General features: G+C 62.8%; 1 protein-coding gene across 1 annotated transcript in view; it reads left to right on the forward strand.

The window, feature by feature from the left end:
• COL20A1 (collagen type XX alpha 1 chain) overlaps positions 1–25,908 on the forward strand; it is a 36,013-nt gene extending 10,105 nt beyond the window's left edge. Inside the window, 32 exon segments of the mRNA XM_031656034.1 lie at positions 737–880; positions 1,420–1,582; positions 2,782–2,936; positions 3,258–3,377; positions 3,837–4,001; positions 4,620–4,784; positions 5,636–5,793; positions 6,261–6,390; positions 7,256–7,401; positions 7,485–7,913; positions 8,296–8,425; positions 8,664–8,806; positions 9,003–9,135; positions 9,931–10,079; positions 10,258–10,387; positions 11,470–11,508; positions 12,798–12,936; positions 15,297–15,439; positions 15,753–15,862; positions 16,308–16,466; positions 16,551–16,628; positions 17,275–17,361; positions 18,259–18,312; positions 21,907–21,960; positions 22,144–22,197; positions 22,573–22,626; positions 23,232–23,303; positions 24,347–24,382; positions 24,476–24,542; positions 24,723–24,890; positions 25,762–25,805; positions 25,807–25,908. Coding sequence (XP_031511894.1) covers positions 737–880; positions 1,420–1,582; positions 2,782–2,936; positions 3,258–3,377; positions 3,837–4,001; positions 4,620–4,784; positions 5,636–5,793; positions 6,261–6,390; positions 7,256–7,401; positions 7,485–7,913; positions 8,296–8,425; positions 8,664–8,806; positions 9,003–9,135; positions 9,931–10,079; positions 10,258–10,387; positions 11,470–11,508; positions 12,798–12,936; positions 15,297–15,439; positions 15,753–15,862; positions 16,308–16,466; positions 16,551–16,628; positions 17,275–17,361; positions 18,259–18,312; positions 21,907–21,960; positions 22,144–22,197; positions 22,573–22,626; positions 23,232–23,303; positions 24,347–24,382; positions 24,476–24,542; positions 24,723–24,890; positions 25,762–25,805; positions 25,807–25,908 — 3,920 coding nt within the window.
• The last annotated feature ends 557 nt before the right edge of the window (positions 25,909–26,465 follow it).

Raw genomic sequence — 26,465 nt, forward strand, 5'->3', positions numbered from 1 at the left:
TCCCCCCTCCTCTTCTCCCCCCAGGTGTGCAGGTGTGGGTTCCTCCCTCCTCTTCTCCCCTCAGGTGTGCAGGTGCGGGTTCCTCCCTCCTTTGCTCCCTCGTCTTAGCATTTGAGACCCAGAGAATCACCCAGTGCCCAAAGTGCCTCTTTAGGTCTGACTGCCACCTCCTGAGTGCTATTTCAAGGCCATTTCTTCTTGCTCTTTCCTCTGAGAATATGACAGTGTCCCCTTTGGAATCATTTGTTTGCTTTTCACACTTGAAATCCAGCCCTAACTTTGGAATCATGGGGTCACACAGCAGAAAATACTGCGGCTGGTCAGTCTGCACGGCCCATAGGGTGGGAGACTGTGGGAGTGGGCAGGGCCCTGGCCCCAGACTCTTCCTTCTTGGACCCGGCCCCTCGGGTCGTCATCCCCGCCCTGGGCAGCCCCATCTTCATACTGGACAGTGTCTCTGAGGATTGATGGGTTCTCACCTCACCATGTGACGGATTCCTCTAGGGGGTTTAGTAAGTGACATCTTTTTTTTACTGCCCCAAGACCCATTCCCTCTCACACTGTTACCCAGGAGCCCATGTCCCTTGCATCAGACCCTCTCCCTTTCTCTCTCCCTGGCCTCAAGGGGAGGAGCTGGGGTGGGGAGGAGGAGCCAAGAGGGTTTCACTTCCCACCATGACAGATGCACACACGTGTGCCCACCTTGGCCTCTAAAGCTCTCCCCACCCCCACCCAGGGGACTCGGAACAGGAGGTGATACTGACCACCAAGACCCCTAAGGCCACAGTGGGGGGCCTGAGCCCCTCCAAGGGCTACACCTTGCAGATCTTCGAGCTCACTGGCTCTGGGCGCTTCCTGCTGGCTCGGAGGGAGTTTGTGAGTAAGTCCACGGGGTACTGCCAGCTGGGTACCCCCTCCTCCAGGCCGGGTCCCACCGTCCTCTGGGCCAGGGTCCCACCGTCCTCCAGCCCAGGTCCCACCGTCCTCCAGCTCAGGTCCCACTGTCCTGGGTACTGCCAGCTGGGTACCCCCTCCTCCAGGCTGGGTCCCACCATCCTCTGGGCCAGGGTTCCGCTGTCCTCCCCCTGAGTCCCACCCTCCTCCAGGCCGGGGTCCCACCCTCCTCCAGGCTGCGTTCCAGCCCCAGGGGTGGGTGTGTGTGAAGCAGCTCTGGGCTGGGCTAGGGCCAGGTTCGAGTCCTGACTCACCAGCGAGGCTGCCTTGCCCCTGACGTCTTCGCATGCCAGCCAGGGTCCTGGGCCCTCAGCACCTGCAGACGCGCCCTTGAGGGAGTGTGTGTGCAGCTGCACCAGCCGGCCAGGCCCTCCGCTCCCACCTGATTGAGGGAGTGTGTGTGCAGCTGCGCCAGCCGGCCAGGCCCTCCGCTCCCACCCGATGGCCCTCGGTGTCTCCCTGCAGTTGAGGATCTGAAGAGTAGCTCCTTGGACAGGGACAACCAGAGACCTCTCAGCAATGGAGCCCCGGAGCCCACCCCCTCCCTCATGGGGAGCCCAGACCCTGAGCAGGCTTCCGAGCCCCGAGTTGCCTTTGTGCCAAGCCGGGATCCGCCCATTCCTGGTGGGTCAGAGTGGAGGGAGAGTAAGTCTCTGGGGAGGGAGTGACCTTTGGTTTCCCACCGTGAGGCCAGGAAGTTCTTCCTCGTGTCTGACCACACACTCTCTAGCTTTAACTTAAGGCTGTCACGTTCCCAGGTTCACTCAAGCCAGGCCGCTGGGAGCAGGTGGTCCCACTACCTCTGACCCCTTTGGGAACCTCCAGCCTGGGTCTAGGGGTGGTGAGAGGGTTGGGTCATGCTCCACCAAGAGTGGGATCAGGAGCAGAGCTGGTCCGGGGGCCCCGGAGGGAGGGCCCTGCCCAGACAGCCGCAGATGTGGAGAGGCAGAATCACACCAGGACAGACGAGAAGCCGGGTAAGGGGTAGGCACAGACAGGGGAGGTGCCCTGTGTCTGCCCACAAGGCCTCTGCAGGTGGGGCCGGGCTTTGTCTCCTCCATCAGATTGGGGTCCTCAGAGGCAGGATTCTACCTCCCCTGTCAGACTTGGAACTGAAGGAAGTGTCCACCTCCTCAGACTTGGACACATCCCTCCAGAGGTCCTCGGGTCTGGTGCTGTCCTCCCCTCAGAGCAGCTGGGCCTCTTCGGTCGCCCCACGGGGGGCTCCACCGTGATGGCTGCTGGCCTCGTTCAGGCATCTCCCCAAGGATCTGGTGCTGGCTCTGTGGCCCGCCCCACCAGGCACTGTCCCTGCCCCACCAGGCACTGTCCCTGCCCCACCAGGCACTGTCCCTGCAAGACTCTGGGGAGCGCTAGGCTGGGGATAGGGGTTTTGTCTCCACAGCACCGCCAGGGCAGTGCTCACGGTGGCTCTGCTGGAGCCATCTGCGATGCCCACCCTCCCCTCCTCATCCGGTTTGCACCCAGTGGGCTTCTGGGCCTGGTGTCTGGGTGGGCAGCGAAGGCTGGCTCCCGTGCAGATAGCCACGTGCAGTCATGGGGGACAGAGGTGCCCGAGCACCAGGCTGCCTCACGTTAGTGGTGGCTGGACTGTGCAGCCGTGCCGGCGTGGGGCTGTCTAGTCTGGTGAGGCCTGAGGGTCTTGGAGTCCTTTCCCTGATACCTGGCCCAGCCTGCCTCACTCTTGTGGCTGGAGCCCCAGGGAAGGTGATCTGGGGGCTGGGGCCAGGCCGGGAGCAGTTTGGGGGTCTTGGACCAGGGATGGGCTTCACCTAACACCTCACCCGCTCCCACCACCCCAGCCAGCCCCCAGTTCCGCTGCCTACCCCCTGTGCCTGCTGACATGGTCTTCCTGGTGGACGGGTCCTGGAGCATTGGCCACAGTCACTTTCAGCAGGTCAAGGACTTCCTGGCCAGCGTCATTGCACCCTTTGAAATTGGGCCGGATAAGGTCCAAGTAGGTGGGTGCTGGCCCAGCCTGCCTCTTGCCCCACCTGGGCGTGGTCCCCACAGCTCTGACTGCCGGCGGAGGCTGTGACCTGTGGGGGTCCCCGCACCAGCCAGGGCTCCCACCTTGTGGGGTGGGACACCTTCTCCACTGGGGTGTTCTGGGGACGCTCTGTGTGGAGGCCCTGGCTCTGCAAGCGTACTCTCTCTGGGGACTGGCTGCTGTGGCCAGGGACACCGCAGGGGCACATGCAGCTCTCAGGTGTGCCTTGCGCCAGCTCCCTGGGCCCCTCAGCATTGGAAACTCAGCCCGTGGCCACGCCCCTGCTCCCCAGGCCTGACTCAGTACAGCGGCGATGCCCAGACTGAGTGGAACCTGAACTCCTTCGGCACCAAGGAGCAGGTGCTGGCAGCTGTGCACCGCCTCCGCTACAAGGGGGGGAACACGTTCACAGGTACGGCCCAGGCTGCCCCTCCCTCCATCCTGAGGGCGGACCTCCTTCTGCCGCCCTCCCAGACCCTGGGAGCGTGTGTGTAAATTGAGCTCTCAGTGGTATGGACCTGAGCCCTGTTCACACCTTTATAAAGGGCAGAGTCACCCCCTTGTTTACCTTGGATGAAAACGAGGGCCCATGTCCAGCATGTGGCTCCTCTGTTCCGTGGCAGCTCTGGCTGGAGCCACACCCAGCCCAGTCGGGGTGCTCACCTTGCAGGTAGGGCCTGGCTGGGGAACTTGGGGTGCCACTTGGGGCCCCTCCACAGGCAGACCCTCCCTGCTCCCTCAGGCTGCCACCTGGCCTCCTGGCACCCTGCAAGGGAAATAGAGGAGCATCTCTGCTGTCTGGTTGCTGCCAGCCGAGCACCAGGAGGGGATGCTGGCAGCTGCCTGTCACTTTATTCTTGCTGCTCCCAAGGCCTCGCCCTGACCCATGTGCTGGGGCAGAACCTGCAGCCGGCGGCCGGCCTCCGTCCAGAGGCGGCCAAGGTGGTGATTCTGGTGACGGACGGCAAGTCCCAGGACGATGTGCACACTGCTGCTCGTGTCCTCAAGGACCTGGGCGTGAACATCTTCACTGTGGGTGAGCACTGTGCAGCCCCCCGGCCCTGGGCTGGAGCCTCACTGTCAGGTGGGCTTTGGGTTGCAGCTGGGAGCTTACATCGGGCACCTGGTCCCTGAGCCCCAGCTTCCACATTCATGACATGGAGCTGCACGCAGAGCTGGGCACTACCTGGCACTCAGAGGCGACTGCTCCTTTTCAGTCGCCTGCTGTTTGGTGCCTTCCGTAGAATCCCCCCCAACCCCACCCCTGTGGCGTGAACCTCCCTGGTGCAATATTCACTGAGCAGCTCCAGCTGCCCCCTCTGGCCACCATCCCTGTGCCTGGCGACTCCCGCCTGCTGTCCCCTGGCGAGGAGCTTCCTGGCACCCTCCAGGGCCTGGGATTCACAGGTGAATCAACTCTGTCCTGTGGGGAGGAAACCCCAGATTTTGAGGCAGGAGTCCTGGGAGCAGAGACCCTTCCTTGATGCCCCCAACCCCTCAGAAGCTCCTGGCCCGGCACGTGGGTGGCAGGTGGGCCGAGTACAGCCTATAGGCCTCTTTGCTCCTGACCCACTCTCCATGGAGACCTCCACTGCAGGTGGCCCTCTCGGGTGACCCCAGTGCAGGCCAACCTCACCTCCCTCCTCTCGAGCAGGTGTGAAGAATGCCGATGAGGCTGAGCTGAGGCTCCTGGCGTCCCCACCGCGGGACATCACCGTCCACAACGTGCTGGACTTCCCGCAGCTTGGCGCACTGGCTGGCCTGCTCAGCCGCCTCATCTGCCAGAGGCTGCAGGATGGGGGCCCGCGGTGGGGCCCAGGTGCGGGGCAGGGTCACCCACCTGGCTGCTTTGGGCAGGGGAGGGGGGGACGCTGTGGCTCCCGGGTGGTACCTGAGGCCGGTTCCTGTGGCTCTGAGGGGGTCTGCAGCCCCCGCTTACATCTGTCCAGAGAGGGGCTGGGGAGCGGCTCTCTTGTCCCTCCTGCGAGTGGCCGCCAGGGGGAGCGTGGACACATGGGCTCGTGTCTCTCCTGCGAGTGGCCACCAGGGGGAGCGTGGACACACGGCTCGTGTTCCCTTGAGTGGCCACCCGGGGAGCATGGACACTGGAGCTCCCTGTCCCTCCTGTGGAGTGATTGTGGCCACCAGGGGCGTGGACACGCGGGCCGTGTCCCTCCTGTGAGTGGCCACCAGGGGGAGCGTGGACACACGGGCCCGTGTCCCTCTGTGAGTGGCCACCAGGGGGGCGTGGACCTGCAGGGCCATGTCCCTCCTGCGAGTGGCCACCAGGGGGAGTGTGGACACACGGCTCGTGTCCCCTTGGTGGCCACAGAGGGAGTGTGGACTGCGGGCTCCTGTCCCTCCCTGCAGTGGCGCCAGAGGCGTGGACACGGGCCTGTGTGTGTCCCTCCCTGGAGAGTGGCGCCAGGGGGCGTGGACCTGGGCCTGTGGCCCTGCAGTGGCCGCCAGAGGCGTGGACACCACCGGGCCCTTGTCCCTCCCTGCAGTTGGCCGCTTGGGAGGCGTGGACCGCGGGGGCTGTGTCCCTCCTGCGGTGGCCACCGGGGGAGGCGTGGACACTGCGGGCCTGTGTGCCCTGCTGGTGGCGCCAGGGGTGGACTTGCGGCTTTGGCGCTGACCACCTGTCCCCCACCCCCACCCCTCCAGCAGCAGCGGCTCCAGCCCTGGACACCCTGCCCGCCCCCACCGGCCTGGTCCTGAGCCAGGTGACCTCCTCCAGCATCCACGTGTCCTGGACTCCAGCCCCCCGGCTCCCCCTCAAGTATCTGATTGTTTGGCGAGCCTCCAGAGGTGGCACCCCCAGGGAGGTGAGGGGCCGACATATAGGGCTCCCCGAGCTGGTCTGCAGCCGTTGTGGGTGTGATGAGCCAAAGGGAGGGCGGGAATAAAGGCCCACAAATGACTGGATCCAGGCTGAGAAGGGGGCGGTGAGGGGCTGGCAGCCCAGGGACTCACCATGGAGCTGCATCTGGGAGGTGGCCTGGGGTGAGTGCGTTTTGGTGGCCGAGGAGGGCAGAGCAGGGGACGTTCCGAGGGTGCTGGGGATAGGTTCAGACTCAGAGCGCCTTCTCCCTTTGAAGGATCGATCAATTGATCGATTGTGGTGGGCCTGCCCACACCGTGCCTGGCACCGCTCTGTTGTAGGTACCGGGAGCCCAGGCCTGTGGGAAGTGGGGTACCCGGCGGGCCCCAGCTGAGTTCACACGCCAGATGACAAGCTCCCCGTCCCCCAGCAACCCCCTTCCTGGCTCCGTCCTTGCCCACTCTGTTCCAGGTGGTGGTGGAGGGGCCTGCCGCCTCCGCAGAGCTGCACAACCTGATTTCCCGCACGGAGTACCTGGTCTCCGTGTTCCCCATCTACGAGGGCGGGGTTGGCGAGGGCCTGCGGGGCCTGGTGACCACAGGTGGGTGGGGCAGAGGCAGTGGCCAGGTTCTGGGTGGGAGGCCCCACTTGTGACCGTCCCTCGGAGCCTGGCACCCCAGGGTAGCATAGCCCTGGATCTTAACCACCCACAGTTGGCACCATGCCCAGCTTGCTGTGTGACCGAGGCCGAGCCACTAGGCCCCTCTGACCTTTGGTGTTCTCTTCTGAACACCAGCTGTACTATTGGTATCATCACCCCAACCATAATCACAACCCATTATACTCCCTGTCCACAGTGTTCATGGAGTTCCCCACTGCTTGGCCCCCAGCACGTGGCTTAGCTTGCTGGGTTCTTGGACCCCCAGGGACTGCCATGAGCTCATCTGTAATAGCTTTGCTGAGATGAAATTTACACACCATATAATCTGACCATTTAAAGTGTACAACTTCAGTGGCTTTGGTATATTCAGAGCTGTCACCCATGGCTACAGTCCATGTTAGATCATTTTCAACCCCCCCCCCCGGGAACCCCCCCCCCCCCAAAACCCCCCCCCCCCCCCCCCACCCCAGCCACCTTCTGTCTCAGATGTTTCCTGCAGGTGGAGTCACACCATGTGGCCTTTTGTGTCTGGCTGTTTCCCAAGGCCCCTTTCACCCTGGAGGCCACATTCCTCCCATGACCTCAAGGCAGATGGCCTTAAACAAAACCTGTGGGGTGGCCTTGTGTCCCCAGAGCTGGAGCCACAAACCTTGGCCCAAGGTGAAGCCTGGGAAGTGCCACTTTGAATCCTGTGCATCTGCCGGGCAGTGGCCGTGCCCACCCACTCTGGTGTGAGGGTCCTCCCATGCGTGGGTGTGATCTCTGTGTGGGCTCCCTTCCTAAAGTGCCCCCCATGGCCCCCCAGCACCTCTGTCTCCGCCCCGGGCGCTGACCCTGGCCACAGTGACTCCCAGAACCGTCCACCTCACCTGGCAGCCCTCGGCCGGGGCCACCCACTACCTGGTGCGATGCTCACCTGCTTCCTCCAAGGGTGAGGAGGAGGAGCGAGAGGTGAGCTGGGCCGGGGGGTGACGGGAGGCAGAGGAGTGGGGCAGAGCGAGTGGGGGCTGACCTGGGACGTCATGTCTCTGCAGGTGCAGGTGAGGCGGCCCGAGGTGCTGCTGGATGGCCTGGAACCAGGCAGGGACTATGAGATCTCGGTGCAGAGCCTGCGAGGCCCTGAGAGCAGCGAGGCCCGGGGCATCCGTGCCAGGACCCGTGAGTGTCCCAACCCTGGCTGCCCTGCAGGACAAGTGCCCCTTCTTGTTTCTCAGTCTTCCATGGCGTGGGGGACCTCAGGCCCCCTTGGTCCCAGCCCGTGCCCTACCCCACCCCTGCTGTGGAGGCCTCGTGCTGGCCTTGAGGCTCTGCTGTGCTCTGCAGCCGTCCTGGCCCCCCTGAAACACCTGGGCTTCTCAGATGTGAGCCACGACACAGCGCGAGTGATCTGGGAGGGCGCCCCAAGGCCTGTGCGCCTGGTCAGGGTCACCTACGTCTCCAGTGAGGGTGGACACTCGGGGCAGGTGAGAGCAGAGCCTGCCAGGGGCCCGAGTGTCTCGAGGGACCACAGGGCCCTAAGGCAGGCCTGGGGTAGAGCCAACCATCAAATAACACACATAAAACCACAGCTGCCACGAGGCGCACTGGGGGCACCTGGTGTGGGGGCACCTGGTGTGGGGGCAGATGCGGGTGTAGGGGCTGTGGGGGACCAGGCTGGGGAGGCCCCACCCCAGCCGTCCTGCAGTTCTGTTGCCCTCCCATCTCTCAGGACAAGCCCATTTTCCCAATTTTTGGGGGGTCATGGGGTAGTCCTGGCTGCAGGTGCTGGACCTGGGTCTCCGCCTCAGCAAGGGCTCCAGGCACCGGCTGGCTGGGCCTGCCATGTCAGCCTCCCACCTATTGCAGACAGAGGCTCCTGGGAATGCCACCTCGGCCATGCTGGGGCCCCTCTCTTCCTCCACCACCTACACTGTCCGTGTCACCTGCCTCTACCCTGGGGGTGGCTCCTCTACACTGACCGGCCAGGTCACCACCAGTGAGTGGGGAGAGGTTGGGACTGGGGGCCTGGCGAGGGTTCTGCGTCCTGCCCCACTAGACAGTTCACATCAAGTGTTGTGGGTGCCTGCCCTGGGCTGGTGCTGAGCCAGGTGGGGATGGGCACCCGATGGGTGTGATGGATGGGGGTATAGGGTGCTCCTGGGTGTGGCTGCCCCTCCTCTGAGGCGCCCAGACTCAGGGGCTGCACCCCCAGCCTGTGTCTCCACTTCCTTCAGAGAAAGTTCCCAGCCCAAGCCAGCTGTCCGTGACGGAGCTGCCAGGGGACACAGTCCAGCTGGCATGGGTGGCCGCAGCCCCGTCTGGGGTGCTTGTCTACCAGATCAAGTGGACGCCCCTGGGAGAGGGGAAGGCTCACGAGGTGGGCAGGGATGGACTTGTCCTTCAGAGGGGCCCCCCCTGGGCTCCCAGTCCTGAGGCCCAAGTCCAGGGCTCAGAGCCCTGTGTGCACCCACCCTGTCTCCCAGGGATGCCTCACTGCCCATGGCCTGTGCACCGGACCCCCAGTCTGAGGACTCCACTGTACCTGGTGACCCCTGGGGCTCTCCTCTCCCTAGATCTCTGTCCCAGGGAACCTCGGCACGGCCGTCCTGCCTGGCCTAGGGAGGCACACGGAGTATGACATCACCATCCTGGCCTACTACAGGGATGGCGCCCGCAGTGACCCTGTGTCCCTCCGCTATACCCCATGTAGGTGTCCCTCCACTATACCCCCTGTAGGTGTCCCTCCACTTTCCCTCTGCTGAGTGTTGGACAGGGATGGCCCAAGGGGACCCCTGACTCACCCGCTCCACAGGCCCAGGACCCTAGACTCCCAGAACCGCTGGCAGGCCGGCTCCCGGAGCCCCTGACCACTGGCCTGGTCACTGGAGTCTGCACGGGGATAGGTGTTCCCCCAGTGGCCGAGTGCACAAACCACGTCATGTAGTGTCTTGCAGGGTGGGTGCATAAACCACGTAGTGTCTCACAGGGCAGCCCAGGCAGCAGCCCAGGTTGGGGGTATGGTGGGGGCCCTGGCAGGTGGCATGATGTGGGTGTGGCAGGGGCCTGGCGTGGGCTGTGGCAGGGATGCAGTGTCAGCTGTGGCGGGGTGCAGTGTGGGCTGTGGCAGGGGTGTGTTGTGGCGTGGCAGCACGGTGTGGGCCGTGGCAGGTGGCGCAGTGTGGGCCATGGCAGGTGGTGTTATGTGGGCCATGGCAGGGGCACAAGTGTGGATGTGCCGGGGTGTGGTATGGGCTGTGGCAGGGGCGTGGTGTGGGCTGTGGCAGGGGTGCGGTGTGGCATGGCCGGTGGCGCAGTGTGGGCTGTGGCAGGGGCGCGGTGTGGGTGTGCCAGGGGTGTGGTGTGGGCTGTGGCAGGGGTGTGGCTTGGTGTGGTGGGGGCATTACACAGAGCAGGGTAGGGGCTGGGCGGCTGGTCCTCTGGCCACTGGGTGCCTCCTTTCTGGAGGGGCCTGAGCCCCAAACAGCCCGTGCTCTCTGCCAGCCACAGTGAATAGGAGCCCCCCCTCCAACCTGGCCCTGGCCTCGGAGACCCCTGACAGCCTGCAGGTCAGCTGGACACCCCCACGTGGCCGCGTGCTCCACTACCGGCTCACCTACGCGCCCGCGTCTGGTTCAGGACCCGAGAAATCCGTGAGTCTTGGTAGAGCCTGAGACTGCCCCACCTCATGGGGCCTCCTGTAAGGGGTATGGTCATGCTGTCTGCAGAGGGCGGCAGCTCTGCCGTGGCGGGACACGGGGAGGCAGCTGAGCCATGTGGACAAACAAAGTTGCCCAGGAAGTGGGGACCAGGTACCCTCCCTTCCCCTAGGTCTCCGTGCCAGGACCCAGGAGCCACGTGACACTCCCCAACCTGCAGGCAGCCACCAAGTACAGGGTCCTGGTCTCAGCTGTCTACGCAGCAGGCAGGAGTGAGGCTCTGTCTGCCACGGGCCAGACAGGTGAGTGGGCACCAAGACCCCAGACCCAGGTAGACCCAGACTCTGGCAGGCCCTAGCTCCCAGCCCCAGCCAGGCCCTAGACCGCAGACCCTGCCAGCTCCAGACTCATCCGACCCCAGACCCAGCCAACCCCAGACCCAGTTGACCCCAGGGGTCACAGGCAGGCAGGGGTCCCAGGGGGCTGGAGATGCCTGGTCCCAGGCTAGCCCTGCCTGGATTCTCCAGGGACGAGGACATGGTCACAGTTGCCTGCGATCTTCCACGGTGGGAGCCGCTGTTGCTGGTTTTTTGTCTCTCGCTGGTTTCCTGGAGAACCACAGGTGCAGGGCGGGGGCTGTCAGAGGCGTCCAGCTCGACCTACCGGCTTCCCTCTGGGGGAACCTCCCCATTGTGGGGTCTTCCAGTCTTGGCTTGCACGCCCTTGGGGTCGCGGTCCTCACTGCCTGGACGGCTACCCTGGCGAGGCGGCCTTCCCATGGGAGGGGAGAGCGGCTTCTCCTGTCAGGGGCGCGCCTTCCTGCCTTCTCTGCCCATGAAGGGTTCTGAGCACCTGCCATAGGGCAAGCCCATGTCCCGAGGCCCCCAGGACACGCGTGCCCCCAGCCTGCCCGCACGCCAGGCATCTCCCTGCCCCCAGGACACGCGTGCCCCCAGCCTGCCCTCACGCCAGGCATCTCCCTGCCCCCAGGACACGCGTGCCCCCAGCCTCCCCGCACGCCAGGCATCTCCCTGGCCCTGCCAGCTCAGGGCACACCTGGGTGACCAGTATCCTCGAAGGGTACCACACCCAGTGGGATGGCTGGGACGACCCTGGCCCCACCGGGCTGTCTTCTGTGGGGACAGTGGGGGCACCTGCTTCACTCAGTGAGATCCAGAGGGGCAGGGACCATCCCCGTTCCCTTGCTCTTCTGGGAGGCGTGGGGACCACTGGTCTTGCGGGTGGCAGATGGGACACAGCACAGTCCCACCTGTACAGATGGAGCTCAGGCTGGGGCATCATCCATGAAGCGGCCGCTCCCCAGTGGTCCGTCAGGCATGGGGGCCGGGCCGCTTCCACTCACACTGACCCCGTCTCCTCCCAGCAGCCTGCCCAGCCCTCCGCCCGGACAGCTCCCTCCCAGGTGGGTCCTGCGCGCCCTCCCCTGCCCGCCCGCCCTCCCCTGCCCGCGCGCCCTCCCCTGCCTGCGTGCCCTGCAGTCTCTCAGGCTCTTCCTGGGCTTGGGGGCCAAGGGTGTCGTGACCTGGGACCTGGGGGTGGTGCAGTTGGAGGATGTTTGGGTGGGTTTGCACCTCCACAGACGTCCCTGTGGCTGGCTGGGCGGTGATTATTCCTGCTTCTCACTGAGGGAGCCAAAACTTGTGCAAGGTCAGGGCCAGGACCTGGCAGAGCCCAGGCAGCGCTGGGGGCCCTGGGTCCTTTCCAGGCCCATTCCAGGGTCTCGGCTGACCAGAGCCTGGGGTCCTCATTCCAGTTGCCTGAGAGTGAGGCCCTCCCCAGAGAGGGGCTGAGAGGTGGACGACTCGAGGGCAGGGGACGGTGCCCCGAGGGTGCAGGGAGGCCTGCGGGTGGTGAGAGCTGAGTCTCACCTAGGGCTTCAGCGAGTGAACCTCCGTGGGGCTGTGACTGCTCTGAGCCTGCAGCAGGGACAAGACAGGACGGGGGGGGCAGGCGGGGATGGTGGGAAGGCAGGGACGGCCGACCTGAAACAGGCCTCGGAAGGGGCTGCGGCCTCTGCCGCCTCCTGCCCAGACCTGCTGGCAGCGCCAATAAGCAGCAGTGTGAATGGGGTTTCGCCCTTCACTTTGTACCAGTTAGTGCCGGAAAGGAGCTGGGGCTTCAAGGATGGCGTTGGCCCCTACGGCTCTGTGCGGGTGGGTCTCGCCAGGGAATGGGGTCATTGCGGGCCCCCAGGCAGGGTGGATGGAGCGAGCCGGCCACGCTGTGTGCCAGCAAAGGGGAGCTCACTGGCAGAGGCTTCCTCCGAGGGAGAAGGACCCTGGGTGGGCTGGGATGCTGTGCAGTGGGCTTGCTGGGGGGCAGGGGTGAGAGGTGGGAGTTGGGACTCATGGTCGGGGGCTGGGCTTCCACCCTGTCCATCTCTGGGTGTCTGAAGCTAGGCGTGTGGCCCAGTGATTTCCCAGGGAGGCCTGGGGGGCCCCTCCCAGTGTGTTGGATTCCCCTGGGGAGGGGCGGGGGGCGATGCCCAGCCCAGGGCCTGAAGCAGACCCCTGCCCAGCCCCCAGCCCCTGTGCTGACTTCCCACCCACCCCACTGTGTCAGCCCCTCCCTCCCACCGTGCTGCAGCCACTGGGTCCCTCTTGAGTCCCTGCTCCTGCCCCTCCCTCCCTCCCCCCCCCCCCGCCATCTCTGATGGTCCCTTGGTGCCCCCTCCCCCTCCACGTCCCCCAGGGTTTGACCTGATGGTGGCCTTCGGCCTGGTGGAAAAGGCTTACGCTTCCATCCGGGGCGTGGCCATGGAGCCCTCTGCCTTCGGTGGGACCCCAACCTTCACGCTTTTCAAGGACGCCCAGCTGACAAGACGGGTCAGGTGTGAGGGTGAGGGCTGGGGTGGAGCTGGAAGCCCATGCTGGGGCCGCTGAAGGTTAAGAGGACATGGAGCCGGGGCACAGGCAGGAGACCTCCTGGAGGCTGTGGGACGTGGCAGCGCTGCCACAGCAGCAAAGGGTTGACTCACCCCAGTACTCACACTTCGGAAATTCACATTTTACAAATTAATAAAATCTCCATGGGCGGAGTGAGGCCAGCCCCTTGGCATGTTTTTGCACCCAAGTATGGGTCTGTTTGCCATGATCAAACATGCAGGAGCCCCAGGCTGACCTCCTGTGAGAGCCTTTCTCCCACCTGAGGCGATGGGATGAATCTGCCAATAGCTGGATTTAGAGGAAGCGATGACGCTCAAATAGCTTCTCATGAGATTTGGGACGACTCCTGGTATCTCATGACGCCCCTACCTTATCTACAGAGATGTTGTTAATTGTGACCCTGAATTGTGATGTATGCTGCTGATATTTTAAGTTAAAATGTTTGATTATAAAGGTGGAAGTCAGGTGTGTTGGTGCACATCTGCAGTCCCAGCTACTGGGGAGGCTGAGCCCAGGAGGTTGAAACTAGCCTGGGCAATGCAGCAAGACCCAACCTCTACCAATAAACAAACTTAGCCGGGTGCAGTGGCAGGCACCTGTGTTCTCAGCTGCTCGGGAGGCTGAGGTGGGAGCATGTCTGTCTCAGGAGATGGAGGCTGCAGTGAGCCAGGATTGTGCCACTGTAGTCCAGCCTGGGCAACAGAACAAGACTCCGTCTCTTAAAAAAAAAAAAAAAGTTACAAAGGTGAGTTCCATTCTGTAACAGAGATTTTAAAATTACAGAAATATATATATTTAAAAACTCATCTAGCACTGCTGGGGCTTAGGATTGTCTTTCCCAGCCTGTTTTCTCCCCACACAGCCGCCAGCCCCTGTGCTGTGCTCGGCCGTGGCCCCCTGGTCACCACGGCATCTTCGTGGCTGAACTCGATGACCGTTCCCCAGCTTCCCTCACCATCCTCTCCCTCCCCCAGTCTTGCTGCGCACACCCCCTGCGCTCCGCCCCCATGGCAGTTTCTCTTCAGGGTGATGTAGACACCCCGCCCTCCTCTCTGGGCAGCGGGCTGCAGAGCCCTCTTACTTGGTGGTCTCAGGTGGTGTAGTCGCCCCCTGCCCTCCTCTCTTCTTCCTCAGTGGTCTCAGGTGCACGTGCTGAGCCGGGTGTTCTTATGGGTGGGCGAAGTGGGAGCTCTGATCGCCTGCAGCCCGAGGCGGCTCCAGGGCCTCCTGGGTGCCTCCCCAAGCTCTCTGCTTTCAAGCAAACCCTCCTGGGACCAGACAGCCAAAGTTGTTCACCACGGGGCCACTGTTTCCATGAGTCCCTGTTCTCAAAGGAGGGCTCCTCCTGGCCTCGCAGCCTGAGCGGGCGCTTCCCATGCCTGTTTGCCCTTCCGGAGCTCGCGGCCCGAGAGGTGGAGGCGGATGGTTCTCTAGGTGCAGCCACCCAGGGTGGAGCCCCGTGAGGGCTGCCACGCCGAGAGTGGAGGGCTCCTGCTGTGTGGGGCCAGGAGGCTCCTGAGGGGGCACCGCGGTGCCCAGGCCCCGGGTCGGTCTGCTCTCGGGACTGCAGGAAGGTGGCTGGGCAGGGTCTTTCTTGGGCTGTTGGTTTTCATCCTAAGAGTGAGTGGAAGCCAGATAGGAGGCTGCGGCCATTGGGACCCCAATTATGTCAGGGGCTAGAGACCCTGCTCCCTGAAACATGAGGGGACCAAGACCCTGGTCCCGGCCCTCAGGGCGTCTGGCTGGGCACTGGCGAGGACCCGCTGGGCACTGCCAATGAGTGTGAGTCAGGGGAGCTGCTCCCGAGAGCAGAGCCGCCTTTCAGGAGTGACCCTGAGACCCTCCTGTGGGGTGTCCTGGCCCGGCACCCCTCACCCTCACGGGGGCCCCCAGGAGCACGGGTCTTGGTGAGCCCTTGCTGGGGTCATCTGAGATGTGACCTGAGATGACCTTGGGCCTGGTGCCTCCGAGTACTTCTGTTGAATCCTTCTCATTCCATGGGAGGGGATTCTGTCCTTTATGTACCCCATGTTACTCATGGGAAACCGAGGCAGGGAAGCCCCATGTGGCCTCATAGACCCTCAGCTCTGTGGACCCACCAGTCTGGGCTCTAATGGAGCCAACAGCCTCCACGCTGAGTCTACAGCTGGGAAGGGCGTACGGGTGCAGGGGTCCACCATGACCCTCAGAGCAGCTTCAGGGACTGGGGCTGGGGCTGGGGCTGGGGCTGGGTGAGCGGATCGTCCTGCCAGGCTTGGCCGCCCTCGGGTCTGCTCATGTGCCTCCACCTCCCCCAACCCCACAGTGACGTCCACCCAGCCCCGCTCCCTCCAGAGCACACCATCGTCTTCCTTGTGCGCGTGCTTCCTGAGACGCCCCGTGAGGCCTTTGCGCTGTGGCAGATGACAGCCGAGGACTTCCAGCCCGTCCTCGGGGTTCTGCTGGACGGTGATGTGGGCCCCGCGTCGCCCCCAGCAGTCAGGAGGAGTGGGGGCAGGGAGGCCCCAGAGCCCTGGGAGGCCGTCGGAGGAAGTCCAGCCTCCAGGCCAGGCCCTCAGCACCCCCAGGCAGCAGGGGTGTGGGCGCCCACCCTGGGTGGGAGGCAGGTGTCCCGGTCAGGGGGCCGTGGGCCACATTGAGGGTCACCTTCAGTTTGGCACCCTCAGGGCTGCTCCTGGCCTGTCGTGAGGGCCGCGCTGCTCAGGGTGTAGGCTCGGCTGGCTGCAGCCCGTTCTCACCTGCTCCACCCCTTCCCTGGCAGCCGGGAGGAAGTCCCTGACCTACTTCCACCGCGACCCCAGGGCTGCCTTGCAGGAGGCCACCTTCGACCCGCAGGAAGTGAGGAAGATTTTCTTCGGGAGCTTCCACAAGGTCCTGGAAGGCTGCAGTTCACACCACTCTCCCCCGTTCCCCCAGCTCTGGGGCAGCCCAGCCCCAGAGGGCCCTGCTGGATCCCTACTCCTCTCTCTAGAAGAGCAGGACCTTCCTTGGGAGGGAAGGTTGACCTAGGGCTCTGTCCCTCTACCCAGCTCTTCCATCTTAACTGGAGTCGAAGAGCTTCCCAGCCCGTCTCTTTGGGACCCACAGATCCCGGAGGCTCCTGCAGCAGGTGCCGTTTGGTCCATTTTACAGGGGGGAAGCCGAGGCACAGTAAGGGGGAGCTCTCCCAGGGTCCCCTGAAACCTGAGGGGAGATCAGGCTCCTGACCCCAGGCCCCGGTGATGGGTGTTACTCCCCAGCTCTGGCCTGGCCTTGGGGGCTCAGGTGGGCACTGGCCCTGCCTGGGCTGTGGGGAACCTCCCGTGCTGTCTCGCAGGTGCACGTGGCTGTGGGCCGCTCCAAGGTCAGGCTCTATGTGGACTGCCAAAAGGTGGCTGAGCGGCCCCTCGGGGAGGTGGGCAGCGCACCCTCTGCCGGCTTCATCACGCTGGGGAGGCTGGCCAAGGCTAGGGGCCCCCGGAGCAGCTCGGCCGCGGTGAGTTGTCCTGCTGGGCTGCGCTGGTTGGGGCTGGCCGCCTCTCTGAGCCCCTGGGGCTGAGCCGGCTCCCCTGCCTTGCAGTTTCAGCTCCAGACACTGCAGATCGTGTGCAGTGACACCTGGGCCGACGAGGACCGGTGCTGTGAGCTCCCTGCCTCGGTGTGCCCCGTCTCTTGCCCCTGTTCCACGAAGCAAGTTAGGGCTGGTGCCCACTGAGGGTCAGAGTGCCTGGGGTCTTGGCCTGTCCAGATTGCCACTGTGCTGGGAGAGATCAGGGAAGGCTTTCAGAGGAGGTGGCCTCAGGGCCAGAGGGTGAACCCAGGGGGGCTGGACGGAGAGTCCTGGAGGCCCTGGGAACCCCTGGGCTGGGAACCCCTGGCCCCACTCAGGGCCACGCCCACCTCTGTGGGCCCAGCCACATGCAGATGAGTCAGGAAGGGTCCCACAGCCAGGCCAGAGAGCCCCTCCCAGCCTCGGTGACTCCTCTGTGTACTCTGTGCTGGGCTTGGCTCTACTGGGGGCCCAGATGGGGGAGAGAGGGAGGGAGAAGGCACCACTCTGTCCTGGGCTCATGCGGACAGCCTGGCAGGGTGGGTACCCAGGGCTGGCTGCACACGCAGGGGCTTAGTGGCCTGAGCCCGGGACCTGCCCACTGTGCACTTGTGCCCCGACCTTCACCCCTGCCTCCCAGGTGCAGGCCTGGAAGTCTCCCTGGAGCCCAGGTGTGCTTGGCTGAGCTCAGCTCTCGGGTCAGGCGAGAGCCGGGGAGAGGGTCTCTCTGATGAGCAGGTGTCTTTTCTTCCAGAGGGATGTAGAGACCTGCCCGGCCTTCGTGTCTGCCTGCTCCTGTTCCTCAGAGACCCCTGGGCCCCCAGGGCCCCAGGGACCCCCAGTGAGTCCAGTGGTGTCTCCCTGGGGTGACCGGGGAACCCTGGCCAACGTATTGCTGCCACTGGTGGATGTGGAACCCAGGCCCTCCCACCCCAGCCCATCCCCCCCGTCCTGCCGCAGAGCTGGGATGTACTTCATGAGCCTCCGCCCTGAGGCCTGGCCCAGCGCCTTCCTTCCCCCAGGCTGGGCTTCCCCAGCAAGCCCTCCTCTGGTGTGCAATCCAGTGTTTCTCAATGTCAGGGTTGGGCAGGGAGTCCAGGCGCAGCTCCTTCCTTCCCCCAGGCTGCCCCTGCCCCCACGAGCCCTCCCCTGGTGCAGAATCCAGTGTCAGGCTTGGGACAGGTCCAGGTGCAGCTGGGATCCAGAACTGTGCTGTGGCTGCAGGGTGTGACGCGGGCCGGCTGTGAGTCACAGCCACTCGGACGGCCGCTGTCCTGGGTGCTGGCAGCCCAGCTCACCTGCAGCAGGAGCTGTAGAGTCCCTCTGCCCAGGCCTGGACCCCTGCTATGGGGACCTGAGAGGTCATTGGACCTGCCATGGCCGCAGCTGCCTCTGCTCACCCCAAGGTTCCAGCACCCCGCAGGTGATGGCTGGGGCTTCCAGAGCTGGCTCCCTGGGACCGGTCAAGCGCACTCACTCTGAGCGCAGTGTCCACAGCCCTGTCTGCTCAGGGGGCTGGGGTCTGAACCTGGAATGCCTGACTGAGAGAGGGAAGGACGGGCTCGTGTGTCCTTGCCCTGGAAGCCCCTTTCCTTCCCCCTGACAGCAGTGGACAGACCAGGGCTGGGTGGGGTTAGGTGCTCAGGGTGGACCCGGCATGGGGCTGAGCGGCTGGTCTGTGCCCCTGTGCCTCGGTTGGGGTGGTTCTGGGGGCTTAGCCCTGTTTGTGCCTCTGCAGGGCCTCCCTGGGAGGAACGGCACTCCGGGAGAGCAGGGCTTCCCCGGGCCCAGGGTAAGTTTTTGGTGAGTCCTGGGAGGTGGGGGGCCTGGATCTGGCCTGCTAGAAGAGGACGCCCCTCCCAGGGCGCTCTTGAGAGTGCAGGGAGCTGCATGGAGCCTCCCTAGGCAGGGCGGGGCCTCCCCAAGCTGCAGACAGGCAGGGACCCCAGCACCCCAGGGGTCCAGGGGGTTTGGACTGGCCTCTCCCGTGTGCCTGCTGGGCGCCTGGCCTGGGCCTGGTTACGGTGGAAGTCCCCTTTTCACCCAGAGAGAGAGGATGAACCCCATGGCCCGACAGGGGAATCTGAGGCTTGGGGAGGTGAGGCCACCTGTCCTGTCAGCCCTGAAGGCCGCCCTTGATTTCTACGGGGCAGGCACGAGCCAGATGCCTTCTGTGTGCTGGGCTGGGCCCAGGAGCTTAGGCCCACAAAGTATTTTCAGATGTAGCAGCATATGCGCAGTGTGCGGGGAGGTGTTTCGGGGGTGGGGGTTCTGGTTCTGCAGAGACGGATGTTGAAGACAGTGCACCCAGCAATGACAGCAGCGCCCACCCCAGACGTGAGAGGGCCACCCTCCGGGCTCGATTCTAAGCATTTACCTAAACCACGGTACTGCACAAGCATGACACAGATGCCAAAAGTGTGGTCGGCGTGCAGCGAGGCCGTCCTCCTTCCGACCCCGACACCCGCCTCTCTCCCGGCAGCCTTCCGGAGAGTTCCACATCCCCGTGAGCACAGACGTGAGCCTGGCTCTGGCGGGGCTGTCCTGTTGCACCTGCACTGCCTTTGTTGGTGGTTGTGCTGGAGCCTGAGCGTGCATCCCAGGCTCAGATTCCCTAGGAGAGTTGCTGGGTGGAAGGGCACACGCGGGCCCCTGTGCTTTGGGGTGGATGTCCCCACACTGGCCCTGCAGAGCCGTGCAAGGTGCTCCCCCGCGACAAGCCAGCACTGGCTTCCCACCCCCATCTTGTGTAACTGGCTGCTTCGGGAGCCATCTGATAGATGAAAATGCATTTCTCTTCCAAGCAGCGTGAACGCCCTTTGAAAGTGTCCCATGTTTTCTTGCTGGAGATGTCCTCTGACTTCTCCACTGTTACTTTTCTTAATAATTGGTGGGCACGCTTTTTACTTGCTGGAACCAGCCCTGTGTCTGTGATGTGAGTTTTGACTGCGTTTGGCATTTTCTTGTCTTTTGACCTTGTTGGCGATGTGCGTTTCCATACAGAGTTTAAAATAACTTTTACGTAGTCCGTGTTAGTGCTCTGTGCTATGGCTTCTGTATCTTGTGTTAAAGGGTCTTCCTTACTCCGAGAGTAGAGAGCGCCTCCTCCTGGTTCCTCCTGGTGCTTGCAGGCCCTTTTCAGTACTCCAGGTGGATTCCTCTAGAGCTGATTTTGTTACAACGCTGGGGAGGACGGAGGACGGGGAGGACTCCAGCTTCACCTCTTCACAGACCACCCGTGGTCGCCTGAGTCTTTCCTTACACAGCCCGCCCCTCGTGGAAGTTAAACGCTGTTGCTCTCGTGATGTCCCAAGGCCCCTGTGTATTTTGGGGGTTTTCAGGCGCTCCAAATCCGTCCCGTTGATTTGTCTGCTGTTCACATGCGAGGGCAGTGCTTCTTAAATTACTACAGATTTCTTTAAAATTTTAATGCCAGGCGGGCTGGTCCTCTTCTGTATTCCCCAAAATTTTTTTCCTGGCTCTCTTTGCTTATTTCATTGTTCAGTGAACTGTAGAATTGACTTATCCATTTAACCTCAACAATTGAGTTGGTGTTTTTATTGGGACGCATTCGCTTTATAGACATAGTTGGGAACAGATGACGCTTTTATGGTATTGAATCTTCTCGTCCAAAACACGGCCATCCTGCCGTTGGTTCACAGGGCCTTTTGTGGCCTTCAGTACAGCGCGGGGACAGTCTCTTCCTACAGACCCGCTCGGTTCTCCTTCGTCCCTACGTAGTTCCTCTTTTTTGTTGCTATTATAAGTTAGGTCTTTTCTCTCATTACAGCTTCTACCTCATTATTTTCACACAGGTTTCTTTCTCAATTATCTTCTTCTTTTTTTTTTTTTTTTTTTTTTTTTTTGAGACAGAGTCACCAGCTCACAATGCCCAGGCTACAAAGTGCTGTGACACAATCTCCAGCTCACTGCAATGTTTGCTCACCGGTTGCACACCATTCTATACACCTCAGCGCCGGTACTGGGACTCTGGCGCGTCCCTCGCCCGGCCTTTAATGTTTTGTACTTTTTTTTTAGTAGAGATGGGGTTTTCACAGTGTTAGCCAGGATGGTCTTGATCTCACCACGGCCTCGTGATCCGCCACCTGCGACTCCCAAAGAGATGCTGGGATTACGGCGTGAGCCACTCGCCGGCCTCCAGTTATCTGCGCGATTTTCTTGGGTGTTTGCGGGTTTATGGTGGCGTCACTTTTGCAAAACACTTCACCTTCGGCTTTTCAGTCTGGGATGGTCAGGTTTGCTTTTTCTTACGTAGGGTGTTGGTGAATACTCCAGAATTTTGTCAGAAAGCCGTGGTGGTAGCAGATATTCTCATTTTCTTCTTGGCTTAACAAACGTGCTTCTAGCATCTGACCGTTAAAGTGCTGTCCTGGAAGCAGAGACAGGCGCAGTTTGTCGTGTGGTGGTGAAGCCCGTCCACTCTCATTTTATTAGATTTAAAACATCAAGAATGAGCATTAAACAAGCTCTAGTGCCGTTATGGACATAATGAAATGACTGTGCCTTTGGAGCTATTAATTGTAGGATATCCCTCAATACTGGATGATTCGTGCACCCGTCGAAAATCTGACACGGTCGCTGAATTCTCGTTATCCGTGTCATGTGCTGCAGAGTTCAGCTTCTGACATTTTGTTTTGGATTTTGCATTGATGCTTATAAATAAGACTGTCGCAGTTTTCTTTATAGTGTTTGAAACCTCGATTTGCTTTGTTCAAAAGATAATTTGAGTTTAAATAGCAGCAGTGTGCGTCCCACAGGGCTGGATTTCCCGTAAAACCTGAGTCCAGTGTTTTGGGGTCCAGGGCTTAAAAAAGTCTTCTATCTCTTCCTTACAGTTGGCCCGTGGGGGTCTCTGGCTTTTCCTCAGTGATTTCTGCAACGCCCCCCACACCCCCGTTGGAACCCAGAGTTGGGCAGGGGAGGGCTGGGGGTGGAGTTGGTTGGAACTGGCTTCACAGGCTTGGCTTGGCCGTTCTCTGGCGCTGCAGACCCCGACTGTGGGTGCTCCCAGACCCTCCCAGGGTGGGCAGTGAGGGTGCTGGGGCTGCCCCTGCCTCTTTAATGGAGATGTCTCCATGTGGGCCTGGGCCTGAATGCCCAGAGGGCCAGGAGGGCTGGCTGTGACCCAGAGGGGCCACAGGAGGGGCAGCCAGAGTGGCCTTTTCAGGCCCTCCCCACTGCCTGTGTCTCCAGGGAGAGCCCGGGCCTCCCGGACAGATGGGACCAGAAGGTCCTGGAGGCCAGCAGGGGTCACCGGGGACCCAAGGACGTGCAGTCCCGGGGCCTGTGGTAAGTGTCACCCATTCCCCGCCCTCCTGCCCTGTGCCCCCTCCGCTTCACTGTCCAGCCCATCACCCCCCTCCAGGGTCCACCAGGGGTCAAAGGAGAGAAAGGAGACCATGGGCTCCCAGGCTTGCAGGTAGTGTGGCTGGGGCTGGGGGCCACAGGGGTTGGTGGCAGCGGGGGAGGGGGGAAGTACAGGGATGGAGATGGGGAGTGCATGGGGGACACAGGGGTCGGGGGGTGAGGCCTCACAGACAGGGCCACCTCTTCTGGATGTGACCTTGGCCCCTGCCTGGCTGGCCCCTCTGTTCTCTCCCAGGGCCACCCCGGCCACCAGGGCATCCCCGGGAGAGTTGGCCTCCAGGGACCAAAGGTGCTGACTCTGGGCTTGGAGGGTTCTGTCAGGGTGGTAGAGACTGGCCTGTGGTGGTGGGGGGACTTGGAGGTGGAGGCTGTGGGATAGGGAGGGGGAGGTGCTTCCTCCTGGGCTCATGCCTCACCCACTGCACCACCCCCTTCAGCCTGTGGCCTGGCCAGAAGGCAGGAGAGCTCCAGCCCACCCCAGGCAGGAGTTGTCACTGAGGTGGGGTCAGGTGGGGGGTGGCTAAGTAGGAGCTTGGCAGCCTCAGCTGCCTCACCTTTGCTGCTTGGGTTACAGGGTGTATTGGGTGCTGCTGGGGGCTGTCACCATGGGAGGGCTGGGTACAGGTAAAAACCCCACCCAGCTTGCGCCTTCCTATGCCATCAGGGAATGAGAGGCCTGGAGGGAACTGCTGGCCTGCCTGGACCCCCTGGCCCCAGGGTAGGCACCAACCTCCCATGACCCCCACCCCCACCCAGGGCTCCTGTGTTCCAGGGGCCAGGCAGAGGCTAGTCTGAACACCAGCTGTTACCCCTAGGTCACCCCAGGAAGTGAGCTGGGAGGGCCTCACTTCTGCTGGAACTTTCTGCAGGGCCCTGTGGGTGGGTGAGCGTCTGCCCAAGAGCACTACATGCCCCCAAGTGAGAGCTCTGTGCTGAGGACTCAGTTCCTGGGAGACCTTGATGGGGGGTCTCCTGGCGTTGGCCTCGGGCTGAGTGCTGCAGGCTAAGTTGCCTCCCCGTAAGCACCACTTTGGGGGAAGCCTAACTTGCAGTCACACTGGGGCAGCTGGAACAGCTAGGGACATTTAGAGCAGCGTGGGTGCTGACAGCACTGGAGGAGGAGCACAGGGCATGGAGAGCCAGGGCCTGGAGGCAGGGGAGGCACCGCCTGCCAGAGGAATGGCCTGAGGGAGGCTGGGGCCAGCTGGGGGTCCACTGCCCTTGTCAGGTCAGGGGGGCCCTGGGACGTCCAGGAACCAGGGCTGAAGTGGGAACAGATTTGCTGGGGGCCTAAACCAAACGCTGACTTCCGTGTCTCTGCAGGGGTTCCAGGGCATGGCAGGGGCCAGGGGCACTAGTGGAGAGAAAGGACCCCCAGGGGCCGTGGGGCCCACAGTAAGTTCACTTCCAACACCCACCAGCCAGTCAAAGGTGGGGGAGAGAAGGGTGCAAGCCCCATATTCTCAGGGACTTCCTGCTGACCACCCAGGGACTTCCTGTTGACCTCCCAAGGACTTCCTGTTGACTGCCAGGGACTTCCTGTTTACCACTCAGGGACTTCCTATTGGTGGCCCAGGGACTTCCTGTTGACCACTTAGAGACTTCCTGTTGACCACCTAGGGACTTCCTATTGACAGCCCAGAGACTTCCTGTTGACCACTCAGAGACTTCCTGTTGACCACCCAGGGACTTCCTATTGACAGCCCAGGGACTTCCTGTTGACCACTCAAAGACTTCCTGTTGATCACTCAGGGACTTCCCATTTGTTATTGGAGGCCTGTTCTGAGCTGGGAGCTTGTTGGTGCTAGTGCAAGAGAGTAGAGGCGGGGCTGGTTCTGCACCTCCCCCAACCCCACCCGGGACAGACCTGGTGGAGGGGAGGTGGTGGGGCGGCAGGCTCTGTGGAGGCACCACCATCCCCCATAGGGGGACAGACGTGGGAGATGGGGGTGTAGTATCCCCTGGGGGATGCCTTGACTTTCAGCAGCTCCATGGGCCCCCGCTTACGTGGGCTCCAGGTTCCCCAAGGAGCTGGAGAGGTGGAAGAAGACAGAAGTTGGCAAGGAAGCACTGGCACAGGCCTGGCCTGGGCCCGGGAAGGGTCTGTTCTCTGGGCAGTGTCCCACACCCGCCATCTCCCCTAGCACAAAAATCTACAGCCAGAGGCAAGTCCTTTGTGGCACAAGTTCCAGCCCCACTCAGGACTCTGCTGCAGAACCAAGCTTCTCACATGCCTGCTCTGGGGTGCCGGCAAGGATCACAAGCTCCTAGGATCTGGGAATTTGGGATTGGGCTTTGGCTCTGCCTGCCCTGTGGGGTCACACTGCCACTGTGGCTATCAGGCTGCCCAAGCCATGATCCACCCCAGGGCCATCTCGCACTTCTCGTGTGTGGTCTCAGGCCATCCCTGCTGACTTTTTTTCTCTTCTCCTCATCAGGGGCTGCCGGGGCCCAAAGGGGAACGAGGAGAGAAGGTGAGTGAGACTGAGAGTCTTTGGCTCAGCTCGGGATCACCTGGGAAGGCACCAGCCACACGGGTCCCAAAGCTGCACCACCTTCCCTTCCAGGGCGAGCCGCAGTCCCTCGCCACCCTCTACCAGCTTGTGAGCCAGGCCTGTGAGTCCGCCATCCAGAGTGAGTGAAGCCAGTAGCCCTGCACCTGTGCCCAGCACACCTGTCTGTCCTCACAGTGGCCAGGCTGAGGGAGGCCGCCTTTACCCACCGTTAGCACACCTGGGTATCCTGGCATGGCCTGCCCAGGCCTCGCATCCCCTGGCTCCCACTGCATCCCGCTGCCACCCTTCCTTCCCACAGCACACGTGTCAAAGTTTGACTCCTTCCACGAGAACACCAGGCCCCCAATGCCCATCTTGGAGCAGAAGCTGGAGCCGGGCACTGAGCCCCTGGGGTCCCCTGGCACCCACAGCAAGGCCCTGCTTCCTGGAGAATGGAGGCATGGTAGCCGCCACCTAGAGGGCAGAGGTACTGGGCTCCTGGCTCTTGGGGAGGGAGTTGTGGCCAGCGGGGAGCCGGTTGTCCCCTGGTCCTGGGGCTGGAGCATCGATCTGTGTCAGCACAGCAGCCCCTGCTGGAGACACCACTGTCCAGCCTCTGGGGTGCTGTGGCGAGGACACGGGGCTTCCCTAAGCCCAGACAAAGCCAGTCATGACGCAGAGCTCAGCCTTGGCCTGGCCTTCCGAGGCCCTCAAGGTGACCCCTTCCCCAATCTTCAGGAAACACGAGCTGCCTGCTTAGGGCCACCCAGGAGGGCCCAGCCTACCTCCCATCCTCCCTCCCTCCCTCCTGCCCTCGCGTCCTCCCCATCCCCGCTCTCCCGCCCTCTCATCCTCCTGGCTACTGCTTCCCCCGCCTCTCCCCACCCAGCGCAGAGCCACAGGCTCCCGTGACCTTGGTGCTCCTCCTCCTCTGAGGCGGCAGCGGTGGGTCATGACTTGGATGCTGAGATGGAGGAAAGGCTGATTTGGGAGCTGGAGCTGGAGAGGGGCGTCCATGGGGAGGACAGACAGGGAGATGACCCAGCCAGACGAGGACTGAGTTCTGCACTGGCCGAGGCAGCCGCAGCTAGACAAGGGTGACAGGCACTGTCACAGGGCCCCCACCTGACACCTCCCCACCTGGCCATGCCCCCCCAAACCTGTCATGGAGCTCAAGGGGCACCTGTGTGGGGCACAGGGACCTGGCACGCTGCTGTCCCCCAGATCTCAGCCTCCATCTGAGGACCAGACCTGCTGCCTGCACCCAGGGAGGGGCCCTGACACCCTCTGTCCCCGTCAGAACAGGGCCCCAAGCCACTGCATTGCTCCGTCCTCATATGCCCTCCCTTTCCTCGCAGGAGAACCTGGAGCTGTTGGTCAGACGGGCAGCCCTGGGCAGCAGGGGGGCTAGCACCCAGGGCCTCTGGGAGCGACAGGTGAGCCCCTGCTGCCTGCACCTGCCAGGGCTGAGGGCATCCAGGAAGGAGGAGCTCCTGAGGGGCTGATGGGTGGGGCCTTGTGCTATCCAGGGTGGGGTGCTGCGAGCACAAGGCCCAGCACAGGCAGGTGAGGTGGCCCTGGGGAAAGTAGGGTCAACTGTGGACCCCGTAGGGGCAACAGGAATGTGGGATCACAGGCCGTGGGGCCATAGGGCGTGGGGTCTCAGGGCGTGGGGCCGCAGGGTGTGGGGTCCTGGAGACGGATTGGCATGCCAGGAGCCTGCTCGACCTCGTGGGCTGCAGAGTTGCATGCTGGGATGGAGGATGCCCTGACCAGGGTATAGTGCAGCGGGGAGAGTGGAGCTCAGGTGTTTGCTCAGTGGGCACCTGGTCCAGTTGTGGGGAAGCTCACAGGAGTCCCAGGAGGGGCCTGTGAGGCCCCGGGTGTGTCGATGAGAGAGGCAGGGTGGGGGCTGTGGTAGCCCCAGGTAACCTCTCCCTTCCTCAGGAAGTGCTGGGCAGGTGGCCCCTGTGTGCAAACTTAGCTGAGGGGCTGGTCCCAGGAGCAGGTGTGGGGACAGGGTGCAGGTGGGTACAGCACAACTCCGGCCTCAAGTAGCTTC

Source organism: Papio anubis, chromosome 16 (genome assembly GCF_008728515.1).
Source record: "Papio anubis isolate 15944 chromosome 16, Panubis1.0, whole genome shotgun sequence".
Lineage (NCBI taxonomy): Eukaryota > Metazoa > Chordata > Mammalia > Primates > Cercopithecidae > Papio > Papio anubis.